The 14,761-nt window shown below is 35.3% G+C and overlaps 1 protein-coding gene across 1 annotated transcript in view; it reads left to right on the top strand.

Annotated features, from left to right (window-relative positions):
- The window catches only part of thsd7bb (thrombospondin, type I, domain containing 7Bb), a 77,720-nt gene that overhangs the window by 13,662 nt on the left and 49,297 nt on the right, over nt 1-14,761 (top strand). The window contains 1 exon segment of the mRNA XM_051122845.1: nt 6,287-6,439. Coding sequence (XP_050978802.1) covers nt 6,313-6,439 — 127 coding nt within the window. The 5' untranslated portion in view covers nt 6,287-6,312.

Below are 14,761 nucleotides of genomic sequence, written 5' to 3'. Positions count from 1 at the left end.
GAATGGGAAGTTATGGAGCTGAGTAGCTAATGAACATGAGGCTGGTAAAGAGTCTTGGAAGCAAAAATAAGAGCTGTTTGCAGACAGTGAACATTCAGTACATCACAATCAAGGCATTTTGTGAAATGTGCGGTTGGTGTTTAATTAATTAATCCACATCTTGAAACTCTAGAATGTCACATCATTATTATATGGTTGGGCCGACTGATATGCGCTTTTAGGGCCGTTGCTGATACTGATTATTACAGATCAAGTAAACCGATAACCGATATTTTTAACCGATATATATATGTCTGGTGTAAAACTTATAATTAATTTCAAAATTTAGAATAACAAGGACTCTGACAAAAACTCAAATCAGCAAATCTGTTTTGAAAATGGCCGATATGGATAACCATAAAAATGCTTAAAGTCGGCTATTAATCGGTCTACCCCTAATTATATGCATGTTATGCATAAACCAAGGCTTATTTCATCTAAAAATAAAAACAGTACTAATTTAAAATAACTATAACCGATATGTGTTTTTCAGGGCCAATGCTGATTATTACAGATCAAGCAGACCGATAACCGATATTTTGAACAAATATACAGTACTGTGCAAAAGTTTTAGGCCACTAGTATTTTCACCAGCTAAAAAATGGTTTAAAGTAAGTTATTTCTATCTTTTGCTGTAGTGTGTCAGTAAAAAATATCGGTTTACATTTCCAAACATTCTGTTTGCCATTAATTGTAATAATCTAGTGAGATTTTTGTTTGCACAAGGAGTCTGACAACAGCCAGTGCTCCGGGATCTGGGATCTGATCTCACCATCATCTAGTCTGTCTCTGGAATGACAAGAAGAAACAGAAAAACTGAGACAGACTAAATCCAGAAGAACTGTTTCAGCATCTCCAAGATGTTTCAAGTAACCTACCTGTAAAGCTACCTGAAAAACTATGCACAAGTGCACGGGACAAAAGCTGCTTTAAACGCAAAGGATGGTCACATCAAATGCTTATTTATTTTAGTTAACAGAAGTTCATTGATAAAGAAAATCTATTTATGACATTGTTTTTGACAGCATCCTCATTTTATGTGCCTAACTGCCTAAAAATTGTAACAGTACTGTAGCTTTGTAGGTGTAGGTCTCTTAAAGCATCTTGGAGATGTTGCCACAGTTCTTCTGGATTTAGTCTGTCTCCGTTTTTTCTGTTTCTTAAGACAGACTGGATTAAATGATGGAGAGATGAGATCTCTGTTTGCACAAGGAGTCTGACAACAGCCTGTGCTCCATACAAAAATCTCACTGGATTATTACAATTAATGGCAAAATGAATGTTTAGAAATGTAAACTGATATTTCCTACTGACACACTACAGCAAAAGACTGACTTTAACTGACTTTAAACCATTTTTTAGCTGATGAAAATACTAGTGGCCTAAGACTTTTGCACAGTACTGTATATGTATGGTGTGAAAATAAAAATTTATGTCAAAATTAAGAATTACAGGGGCTCTCACAAAAACTTTATCAGTAAATCTGTTTTCAAAATAACCGATATGGATAAAAATGTTAATGTCAGCAAATAATCGGTCGACCACTAATTATATGCATATTATGCATAAACCAAGGCTTATTCAATCAAAAAATAACAACAGTACTATTGTAAAATATTTTTACAATTTCAAATAACTATAACCGATATGTGCTTTTCAGGGCCGATGCTGATTATTATAGATCAAGTAGACCGATAACTGATATTTTGAAACATACTCCAGTCTTCAGTATCACATGATCCTTCAGAAATCATTCTAATATGCTGATTTGCTGATCAATAAATAATTCTTCTTATTATATTGAACACAGTTGTTTTTTCAGGATTCTTTATTATTATTAGAAGAACAGCATTTAAAAAAATAGAAATCTTTTGTAACCTTATAAATCTCTTTAATATCACCTTGCTAAATGGAATAATTTTAAATTTTAGTTGTATATAAATGATGGGTCAACTGATATGTGTTTTTCAGGGCCGATGCTAATACCGATATTACAGAATAATTAGACCACTAACCGATGTTTTGAACTGATATATATGTCTTGTGTAAAAATGCAAATTAATGTCAAAATTTCTTTAAATGCTTTTAAACTATTTTATCGGCAATGCAGTTTTGAAAGTGACCAATACCGATAACTATAAAAAAAGTTTAATATTGGCACTGATAATTGGTCGACTCCTATATATATAAGTAAATATATAATATCAATAAATCAGTATATAACTATTATTTGACGCATAATAGCTTTTTTTTTTTTTGAGTTTACATTTTATTTTATTTTAACTTTTATTTTTACTATTTTCCACAGCATACAATTCAAGGCCGAACCATAGCATGCCTTAAAATAATGTTCTATTCCAAACCATATTATCATGGCAGTAATGGAGCAGTACACAAACAAGCAGAAACACACACACACACACACACACACAATTTTTAGGCTCATTCAGAGTGGTTTCACTGAGGACCTTTTTCGTCCTTCAAAAATCTCTCTCATCCATCTGAGAGGGTTAATTGACTGCAGTTTGTCTGAAACAGATGTTCCAGTTTAGATCTAGAGTTCTAGAGTTTAAAGTGGATCTTTACAGTTAAGTGTCTTTTAGAGTCTGCTCCCTCTCTGTCACTATACAGTGTTTGTCTTTATCGCTCCTGCTTTTTATCACCTTCTGTCTGTTCTCTATTTCTCTCCTCTTCTCTCCAACCTTTTCTTCTCTCTCCTAAGTAACAGATTTGACATGGCGGGAATGTGGCAGACGTAATTTAGCTGAGTGGAATCAGCCACGGCTCTTTGTGTAGCAAAGCACTGAGTGTCCTGTTCATCTCTTTAAATGTTCTCCTCGAACAGAGCGCACGCTTCATCCAGTCAGCTCTAACGAGCGCCAATGAATTCCCTTCAAGAGACTGCATGGATATTTTTTTTCCCCTCAGGAAGGTGTTTATGTGAGCCTTAGAGACAGGCGAATAAAAGGAGACAAAGAGGGAGAGAAACAGATACGGAGTAAGAATTTCACAGGTTTAGTTTTCGTGTAAATGTGTTTGGTGTCTGCAGGGACATATTCTTTCCTGGCAGATCCTATATTTCTCACTTTCTCTGACTGATTGTGCTAAAACTTCCATACAGAAATTTTAAACCAACATCTAAGTAATGAAACACATCTGAATCTGCGGTTGAAAGTTAATTAGTACTGTAGATAATCAGTGAAATAGAAGCTGAAGCACTTGTGCTAGCTTGTGGCGCACGTTTTTTTTTTGTTTTTTTTTAATCGATTCTGATTGGTCAGCAGCTGTTGAACACCCTTAGCAACATAAAAATTGTGAACACACTGGTTTGTAGTGCTAACAGTTTTACAGTTTACTGCACATTGTTTTTCTTCACACTAATGAACCGGAATTCTCGCCCAAAGGCTTTTTCCGCATAAAAAAATGGGTTGGATACGTACATTTTTGCTTTTAATAGTTTTTATTAAAATATTTTTATTCTGCTTCAAGTCATGCCTAACAGCTCCCCTCAACTATGACTTATTCACAATATAGCACAACCTCTCATAACCTATTGCTTACAATTATTATTGCATATTACACAAGATTTCACGATTTTGACTCAGAATTTCAACCACTAATGTTATTTTCTTGATCAGGTTAACCTCAAATTTGACTTAAAATCTTAAAAACTGCGAACCATAACAATGTAGCGAATATAGATGGCACTCAATTATTAAAAGACACTTTTAATTTTAAAATGTCCAGCGTAAGAAAATAACATGGCATGATGCTGGTCACAAACTGTAATTTAGTTGCAAGGGATTGTTCAGTCAGTAACAGTTGACTAAACTTTTGTGGACATGAGCGAATTAATAGCGCTGCCCTCGACTAAAGATTTTTATGGTTGACTAGTAGTCATTCGTTTTAAGCATTAGTCGACTATTAGCACATTATAAATCATAATAATCAGCTGCCTACATAGCCTAATAAGCGCTCAAGCGCACAAAAAAATTAGGGAAAACAGCAAGAAGACTGCATTAACATTTTAATAATTTATTGATAAACTAGTGCTTTCTTTGTTTTTGTCTTAAGAGATGAAGTCGGCGATACTGACTCGTCATCTCCGCAGTAGTGATTTGTCTGTGTGCATGTTTCATACAGATTACATAATCTGAGAATATTTATTTTCTATTTGAATTGATTCATGTAAAAGTAGACATTTCACTCTCTATAGATATACTTTTCATGTCTGTAAGGCAAGTGTACACAGACTTTAAAACTTTCATGCTAAAGTTCACAGAGACCGAGACAGCAGAAAGCACGTCCTGTTTGCTTCAATTATTTTACAAAAGTGCAACGTTTCGTTGTTATTGTGAGTGCACACAAATAAACGTAGTCTTTACAAATTTGAAAGCTGTATTACTTTTATCTGTATGACCAAAAATGACTGTTTTAAGAGCAAGTGACCGCACCGACGCCTCTATCTGTCATACAGTAAGCACACACCTATTCAGCTTCCACACTCCACACAGACACTTGAAAAGCGCACATTTTTCGAAGTTAACATTAGACTGAGCGGGTTGTAAAGCTGCTACTACTTGCATATTTCAGATAAAAAGCCATATTTGAGGTCGATGAATGATAGGCGAGCGTTTGGATGTCCTACCTTATGTACTATATTACCACTTAGACCAGCTGTTAACGATCTGTCCGTTACGGACTGCGTGACTAAACACGAATAAAATTTTGGTCGACCAAGCCTCTTCTTGTCGACTGTCAGAGGGCAGCCCTACAAATTGATGTGTGTTTGAATTAAATTTAAACTCAGTTTGAAAAAAAGTACTTTTTTGGCAAAAATCTAGCTTTTTTTGGACATAATTTAATATATATTCAAATTAACATTTTTCATTTTTTAATTAATTTCATTAATTTCATTCAATATTAATGAACTCAAAATGATTACTTGTTTCAAAAACGGATACTGAAAAAACTAGGTAATGTAAGATACATCAAGACAATTTCAAGCAAACTGAAACATGTTGCACAAAATATTTCTGTGAGGCTATAACATGCTTTCTCTTGTTGGATAAAAAGTGATATTTGTGATGACAGTTGTTAGAGAAATATAATTATCATCAATGAACATAAAGCATACCCTAAATTGTAGGATGACTCAGATGTGCTTTTACTTTTCTACGTGATCAGATGCTTGATGAGAAAAATCTCATATACTAAGATTGAAGGAGGGTCTTGCCTGTAAGAAACCCTGTTTTTCATAAAATGTTTGTATCTGGTGTTTAATGTTCCATAAAACAGTACACAAGATGTCTTAATATATGTTTTTGAATTAAATTTTAACTAAATTTTATGGCAAAAATAGCTTTTTAGATATTTAAATTAACATTTTTTATTCATCATAAATTCTTGAACTCAGAATAACAAGTTACTCGTTTCAAAAATGGACACTGCAAAAAAATGAGGAGACATCTAGACAATTTCAAGCAAACTGAAACAGATTGCACAACATGGTTTCTTCTAATGGATAAAATGTGATATTTCTGATGACAGTTGTTAGAAAAATACAATTATCATCAATGGACATGAAACATATCCTAAATTGTAGGATGACTCAGATGTGCTTTTACTTTTCTTTGTGATCAGATGCTTGATGGGTAAAATCTCATATAGTAAGATTAAAAGAGGGTTTAGAAATCAAAATATTACAGATTTTGGCCAGTAAGAAACCCCTTAACGTTTTTCAGAAAATGTTTGTATCTGGTGTTTAATGTTCTATAAAACAGTACATAAGATATCTTAATATATGCTTTTGAATTAAGTTTAAACAGATTTTTAGATATTTTGATTAACATTTTTTATTCATTATAAATTCATGAACTCAAAATAACTGAAACATGTTGCACAAAATATTTCTGTGAGATTATAACATGGTTTCTCTTGATGGATAAAATGTGATATTTCTGATGACAGTTGTTAGAAAAATATAATTATCATCAATGGACATGAAACATACCCTAAATTGTAGAATGACTCAGATGTGCTATTACTTACGTGATCAGATGCTTGATGGGTAAAATCTCATACGATGATTGAAGGAGGGTCTAGAAACCAAATTATTACAGATTTTGGCCAGTGGTGTTTCATGGTGATCACATTTTATATGATATATACAAATATCAAACAGTACATAAGATGTCTTGCCTTTCTAGAACTATCTGACTAACTACTGTATATATTTCTTTTGCAGGTTAGGTACCAACAGGCTGACAAAAGATGGCATTTCTGAAGGATGAGATTACCTTTGTCCTCTCCCTGTGGGCTTCCCTCCTTTATGTAGCATTAATGTCCCGTCCACTGGGGGCAGAGGCACCAAAAAGAAGCCAGTACATCTGGAAAACAGGTGAGTTGCCAATATCAGCTTTTCTTGGGCCACAGAATGTTTTTATGCGGTTTCATATTATGTTTTTCTACTATGATTACTTGTTTCTGTCATCATTCACTCACTGTCCTGTTGCTACAGTACAAAACCTGTATGGCTTTCTTTGTTCCCTAGAACACAAAAGGGAAATTTTTGAACAATATAGCCACTGTTTTCCATATGAAAGTGATTCGTTGAAAAGATATGCTACTTCTCTCATAGGGAGATAAGGATTTCTATGAATATCTGTATTTCGGTCCTTTTGTCAGACCAAAGCAATCATAAGGCTGCAGAAGACTTGTGATATATTTGGACATTTTTGGATACCCCAGTCTTCATTTGTCCAAGATATCCACCAAAAATGTACCTTTCTGAGCTCTACAGAAAAAAATTTGTAATGACCTGAGAGTGACTAAATGGTGATATAATTTACAGTTTTGTATTAATTGTTTGCTTAATAGTGCCAGGGTGAATCTTGGTGTGATATTTCACACAGACAAAAAAATGCAACAATTATTTCAAGGTTTTCAAAAATGCTAAACACAGTTTGTGTTTGTAAGATCCAACCACAGAATGAGCCAGAGAAATCTGACACATTTTTGTTGCCATTTCTCTGTGGTTACGTCCAGTTGGAGAAGTCACTTATTAGGATTGCATAATCGAATGTGTGAATGAATGTGTTTATTACAGTACACTCGGTCAAGAAGCAAGGTAACGCACATTTCTGTTCTGCATTTGGTTGACGAGAACAAAAGTGGTAAATAACGAAAAATGGTCCAGGTTGGATATTGATCCCTGTTGTCGCAGATCTTGGATCAGCAGGCATGTATGTACGGCAGTTCAGAAAACTGTGAGACCATCTGCCTGTGTTATCTGTGAAGTCTGATCAATCTTATATCCAGCTGGAGTTGCACTGAGAATTCCTCATGTCGCCATGGCAACAATTGTTAAGTGTGAGATTGACAGCTCGCAAAGAACAGAAGATTATTACTTGGCCTATTAATGCCGTCCAGCGCGTCCAAGCTACTGCACGCTTACATTTCAAGATTAGCAATTAAGTGCTTCTCCAGAACTTGTAACAAAACATCCAACATATGGCTGTGAAGACCTCAGGAAGTTCATATCAGGCAACTGCCATTCTCAATAAATGAATATTAAAATTAGTATCCCTCAGTTTCCCTAGCTGGATACAGGAAACAATTTGTGGGTGGTTTGACTGCCCTTGTTCAATCAGTTCATAAGACAAGAATCCAGTAACAAGGATAAGTTCACTTCCAGAGAAAACATTTACAGATAATGTACTCACCCCCTTGTTATCCAAGATGTTTGTGTCTTTCTTTCTTCAATCGTAAAGAAATTATGTTTCTTGAGGAAAACATTTCAGGGATGTTTTCCATATAGTGGACTTCTATGGTGCCTGCGATTTTTGAACGTTTCCAAAAAAGTTTAAATGCAGCTTCAAAGGGCTCTAAAACGATCGGTTGTTTTCTAAAAAAAAAAATACAATTTATATACCTTTTAATCTTAAATGCTCGTCTTGTCTAGCTCTGCGATGTGCATGCGAACTCTGTGTAATCCGGCTCAATACATTTAGGGTATGTCGAAAAACTCCCGTCTCATTTTCTCCACCAACTTCTAAATCGTACAGTGCTGCAGAAGTACCGACCCAGTGTTTACAAAGTGAACATGCAATGAAGATGTAAAACAGCAATGTAGGACCTGTCCATAACTGTCTTGAACTGGAATACACAGAGTTCACTAAGAGCTAGACAAGACGAGCATTAGAGGTTAAAAAGTATATAAATTGTAATTTTCTTTTAGAAAATTACAGATCGCTTTGCTGGATAAGACCATTATATCTCATCTGGGATCGTTTAGAGCCTTTTGAAGCTGCATTGAAACTGAATTTTGGAAGTTCAAACTCAGGGGCACCATTGAAGTCCACTATGTGGAGAGAAATGTTTTCCTCAAAAAACATAATTTCTTTACAGCTGAAGAATGAAGGACATTAACATCTTGGATGACAAGGAGGTGAGTAAATTATCTGTACATTTTTGTTCTGGAAGTGAACGTCTCCTTTAAAACATAGCATTCTGTGTAGAATTCAAATGTGTCTGATACGTTTTGTGGTCTGCGCCGATACACACACATGGTCCGCTCCGTGTCATCATGTCTCTGGACCAGAGCAGACGTGCACGCTGCGGCGGTTCGTGTGACACAGCGTGAAAACAGACTTCATTCGCCCCAACCAAAAGCATATTTACACTGTGTAAATCTTTCCCTATCTCTTATATAATGCACTACGTGTTATTCGCTGTAAGGAAAGTACAAATTCTGTGAACAAGTGACCGATTTCAGCCGCAGTTTCAGCGTCTATTTATAGTGTAGGAGGCGGGACGCTTTGAATTCTAGAAAGCATTTGATTGGATAGAAAATTTGATGAGAAGCTGAAGTGCAGGGTGATGTCATCAAACTCATTGATCCATGAAGATAGAGACTGTAAGTTTTGACTTTAAATAGTGCATTCTCACATATAATCCAAAAGTTTTTTTTGAAAGATTTGAAAATTCAACTTTGCCATCCCAGGAATATTTTATATTTTATATTTAAATAGAAAATTGTTATTTTAAATTGTATTGTATTTTTTTTTTTTTTTCAGAATAATATAATTGTTTCACTTTAAATAAATACATGCCTTGGTGAGAATAAGAGACTTTTTTGAAAAACAGGGTTTTCAAAGGATTCATAACTGCTTTAATTATTTAGATTTTTTTTAAAGACTTAAATGTCATAAATGTAACAATTTTACTTTAAAAGTTGATGTTTGCCTAGTTTATCTATGGCACCAAAAGACAGTTTCTTTTAAAAAGTTGACTCCCGTATTGTAAAATTCAAACAATGGATGGATGGAAAAGGTATCCAGTGTTGATGAAGGCTGTAAAAAGGCTTTATAGACAAAGTTAGGATGGTAAGAATGTAGAAGTTTCTCTGCAGTTTTGTGTGAAGTGGTGGTCAGTTCTGAGAGTGAGTTTCCTCACGTGCTGTGTGTGGATCGAAGAGCAGCTCCGCAGGGCCACGGGGATGATGATTCCTGGAATGTAAAATCGATACTGGTTTCATCCTGAAGGAGCGGGTCCACTTTCGAATGGTCTAAGAAGAAACGCTCATTTGACCACCTACACACTTTGTTTTGGACTCAAGGTCTAATTTTCTTCACTTTTTTGTGCTTAATTTTGTTTAATTTCCCTGATCTGAAAATGAGAAAACTGTGTGCAGACAGGAGAGGAAATTCTTGAATCTAATTTTGAACCAGTTTCCCTGGAGTTCTTCTCTGTGACGTCACAAGCTGGACAGAAAATTACTCTGTCTCGCAAAACAAGAAGGTGAAAATTAACCTTCAAGAGATAGATAGCATAAGGTGGTCTCAAAACTAACAGACATGTACTAAAAGCCATGAAGGTGCTTTAAATGCAGGAATTACTTTGCGTTCAAGTTCATGCATCAGCGACGCTCAAGCTTTTCATACATAAAATGCAACTCACAAGTGTGTCACAAGTGCCTTAGAAAAAATATACAGCGAGGTATGAAAGTACGCAATTTATACAGTAAAAGTTATGATGCTGAAAAATGCACAAAGCTGAAAAGCTTCATACGTTTGGACCAATCAAACACAAACACTTTTTTCCCTAAAATATTTTTTCTGAAATGTGAAGCAGTTGAACCTTTTTTTACATGGCATGAATGAGAGCCAAGAATGAAATATGACTGCCTACGTGATAAGGCAGTGGTGGCCTCTCAATCTATAAACATTTTTAAGTGTAGCATATGAAAAAAAATATTTTTTTCTTTCTGTTCTTTTTCAATTACGCCTTTTTTTCTATTGCATGAAAAAGCCCACAGAAAAGAAGTGAATACTGAGCTTCAATCGTCTGTTTTTCTTTTGTTTTCTGTTCAATTCATCAATTAGGACTAATTTCTTTCATTCTCTCGGTTCGATTGATTTACTGTGGGGTGAACGAGGAGAAGGCAGGACCATATACAGATGTACGAACACACACAAAGACTTTGCAAAGTCATAGCTAGTGGTCCTGAGATGAAAAGGATTCCTGTTAAATCAGAAGTCATTGTCCTCTATAGAGAAGTTCTAGTTCACAATAGAACATCAAAAGGTTGGAATTGTATAAAGACTGGAATGGATAATTGCATTATCTTTATTACCTTTAGCTCTGACTCTAAATCTGGCTAACTGTGTATATTTCTTTCTGTCGTATTTAAATAGTTGCTTTAAAATGTATATATTTACTTGTACAGGAAATGCATTTCTGTCAGGACAACTCTCTGAGAGTTTAACATGGTCGTATACATAGCAACCCTCATATCTGCAAAATGTTAATTATTTGACCAAAATAAGAAGGATCATATAAAATGCATGATATATTTTTTAAATTTAGTACTGACCTGCGTAAGATATTTCACATAAAAGATGTATACATATAGTCCACGAGAAAAAATAATAACTGAATTTTAAAAAATTCTTATTACTGTGTTGTTACCTGAGTGATCCACAGTGATAGTTGTTCATGAGTCCCTTGTTTGTCCCCAACAGTTAAACTGCCCGCAGTTCTTCAGAAAGTCCTTCAGGTCCCACAAATTCTTTCCAGGAGTGACTGTATGATTCTGAGATCCATCTTTTCATATTGAGGACAAATGAGAAACTCATATGCAACTATTGTAGAAGGTTCAAACACTCACTGTTGCTTCAGAAGGAAAACTGATGCATTAAGAGCCGGGGGGTGAAAACTTTTGAACAGAATGAAGATGTATACATTTTTCTTATTTTGCCTAAATATCATGTTGTTTTTAATTTAGTACTGTCCTTCAGAAACTACATAAGATGCTTACTTGTTTCCCAGAAGACAAAATAAGTTAAATTTACCCTGATCTTCAAATTCCAAAAGTTTTCACTCCCCGGCTCTTAATGCATCAGTTTTCCTTCTGAAGCATCAGTGTGCGTTTGAACCTTCTGTAATAGTTGCATATGAGTCCCTCAGTTGTCCTCAGTGTTAAAAGATGGATCTCAAAATCATACAGTCATTTTAGGGTTCAAATACACAAAAATGCTAAAAAACCAAAGAATTTGTGGGACCTAAAGGATTTTTCTGAAGAGCAGCAGGCAGTTTAACTGTCCAGGACAAACAAGTAACAACACAGTATTAATAATTAAGTGTATGTAAACTTTTTAAATTGGGTAATTTTTATAAATTCAACTATTATTTTCTCTTGCGGACTATATCTAAACATCTTTTATGTTAAATATCTTATTAAGGTCAGTACTAAATAAAAAAGAGCATGCATTTTGTATGATCCCACTTATTTTGGTCAAATAATTAATATTTTGCAGATTCTGCAAGGTGCATGTAAACTTTTGACCTCAACTCTACGTCTGCTAGGATGCCTGTGTAAGCTTGTTAGTAAACTTGCATCATACATTCATACTTCCTTCCTTGGGACTAGTATTTTAAATTCAAGTAAACAAAAATATGCTTAAGAATCGTCGTTTTCCAGAGCAACATCCCAAGCCTTTTGACGTCAAAATCCACAGACTCCAACCAAATCGTGATCGTGACAGGCCAAAAACAGCTCCATTTCCTTTGCTAAAGCGTCCGTGATAGGCAGAAAAGCACTGTAATTGCATCTGTGACCATCAGCGAGTAATTAATCTGTCATGTGCCCTATTGTTTCACCCAGGATGCATCCAAAAAGTGTGTGAGTGTCAGACTAGAACATTTCTTTGCGCTCTTGAGAGAGAGGATGCTGCCGTCTCCAGAGACCTCTGGGTCAGGAAATGTTGTTTTCTATTTTTTTCTTAAATGTGCAAACAACACTAATGGCCCCGACACTTTCAGACATCATAAATACATAATTCAATTTCTTTCGGCATAAACAATGGTCGCATTGTTGAGTCATGCTGTGTAGCATATGTACCAATGAGCTTGTTCATTAGCAAGAAAAAGGTGTTATATCTCCAGTTATATTTAACTCTCTAAATCAGTTTTTTATATATATATATATATACATTGTATACTTTTTTCAGCAAGGATGCATTAAATTGTCGATTAAATTGACCATCCGTGGTGAGCATAAAAGTCCCCACCCCTACCGCCCCAATCGAAAAAAGCTTTTTTTAAATAGTAGCATACTTAAAATATAAATTATTGAATGTGTGGCGGTTTGCATTTCTATGATTGATTTGAAGGGCTCTCGCAGAATGCAGTGTGTTTAGTATCACATTATGTGAACCTGGACCATAAAACCACTCTTAAGTACCACGGGTATATTTGTAGCAATAGCTAATGATACATTGTATGGGTCAAAATTATCGATTTTTACCAAAAATCATTAGGATATTAAGTAAAGATCATGTTTCATGAAGATACTTTGTAAGTTTCCTACCGTAAATATGTCAAAACTTAATTTATGATTAGTAATATGCATTGCTAAGAACTTCATTTCGACAACTTTAAAGGTGATTTTCTCAATATTTGGATTTTTTTGCACCCTCAGATTCCAGATATTCAAATAGTTGTATCTCGGACAAATATTGTCCTATCCTAACAAACCATACATCAATAGAAGGCTTATTTGTTCATCTTTCAGATGATGTATAAATCTCAATTTCAAAAAACTGACCCTTAAAACAGGTTTTGTGGTCCATGGTCACATATAATCATATTTCTAAGTTTTATTTCAGTGCTGTTGTTTAGAGTGTCTACGAGGGTAAAATCGATGTACTGAAGCACTAAAGAACTTTCCACAGCTGTTAGATCTATTTTTTAAGTTGAAGAGGACTTCATCTTAGAGTCTTCCGTTACAACAACGCTAAGGTCACAGGTTAGATTGCCAGGGAATGCATGTGCTGATGAAAATGTGTAACTTTAGCATTGTTTTTTTGGACAAGAAGTATCTGCAAAATGTTTAAAAAAATGGAAAGAAACCAATAGATTGAGGCATTTTCAGCGTGCTGTGATGAGGTGATATAGCAGTACAGTGCTGTTGTTTGCAACCTCTGTTTTGCCGGAGGTCTTCATAATGGAAGTACAGCTGCTGAGGAGTCCCACCACAGAGGGAACGCTGAGAGGCTTGTGTGTTGTGGGTGATTAAAGCTTTTGAAAGTTTGAATAGCGGAAAATAACCTGTCTCGGGTGTGTTTGAACCAAAGCCTCTGATTGGCGCTAATGAAATATATTCAGCTGTGGAGGCCGATGGGTTTTGCCTGAGGGGAAAAAACCTGCGGGGATGAAAACCAATTTCAATTTTCACTCAAAATTTGCTTTTTCCAAGTTAATGGAAATTGATAATGTGGATTCTACCAGATAAGATATCCTAGTTGAAACTGTATCTCTGTCTTTGTGCTGCTAAAATTGAGTAAAACCACTCACGATCTTCCCGACGGTGACTTTGCTTGCGATGCCCTGGGAGTGACCTCATCCCATCTCACAGCTTTAAGTTGCTGTGACACCATGGGACAGGGTCCTGCTCGTATCTCAGTTCTGTTTCTCTCCGCCTGCCTGCTGCGTTTCAGTGATGACCACATGAGAGACGGAGGGAGATAGAGGATCAACTCCCTGTGAGACGTACAAGTCAGTCTGAAAAGTTGGAAGAAGCTTGTCACAGCTGTGAGGGTGATTGTGGTATGTGTGTGTGTATGTGTGTGTCTTCTCCAACAAAATGTACCTTCACCAAGTATTTGGCTGCTTTAAAATGTCTGCATGTTGTTGCATTAGATTTCAAAATATCAAAGAAAGAAGCATTCGTTTTGAAGACAAATAGCACATGCACACTTGCAGGCCTTTCACAAAAAATAGGTGCAGTGTAAAAACACTTTGTCATTGCACAATATTAGTGAATTATGTTCTTTCTGTAGTAATAAGATGAGCACCACACTACTCTGGTTTGTGAAAAAAATGACTATGGTTTATCTGAATTAGTTTATGGATTGGCATTAAGAAAGCAGTGTTTAATTTGGCTGGTTTATTTGTCCCTGCTCAAAAACAAGGCACGCCTTAATTGCCAAATTTTGTTTTGTTTTGTTTTGCTGTGCAATTCATACATTTTTAATTGTGACTTAAGTTTTAAAATACTGTCTTTATTCACTGCTATTACTGTGGATTTAAATTAGAGTACATTTACACAACAACAATGTACTAAAAACTGAACGTTTTTCCTTTGTGTTTTGCACATACTGATGACAAAACTGTCAAAACAATCTCCGTTCACAAACCAGCTGTGTTTGAAGTGACTTAA

This window comes from Labeo rohita, chromosome 11 (genome assembly GCF_022985175.1).
Source record: "Labeo rohita strain BAU-BD-2019 chromosome 11, IGBB_LRoh.1.0, whole genome shotgun sequence".
Lineage (NCBI taxonomy): Eukaryota > Metazoa > Chordata > Actinopteri > Cypriniformes > Cyprinidae > Labeo > Labeo rohita.
This window is presented reverse-complemented; position numbering and strand designations above follow the sequence as displayed.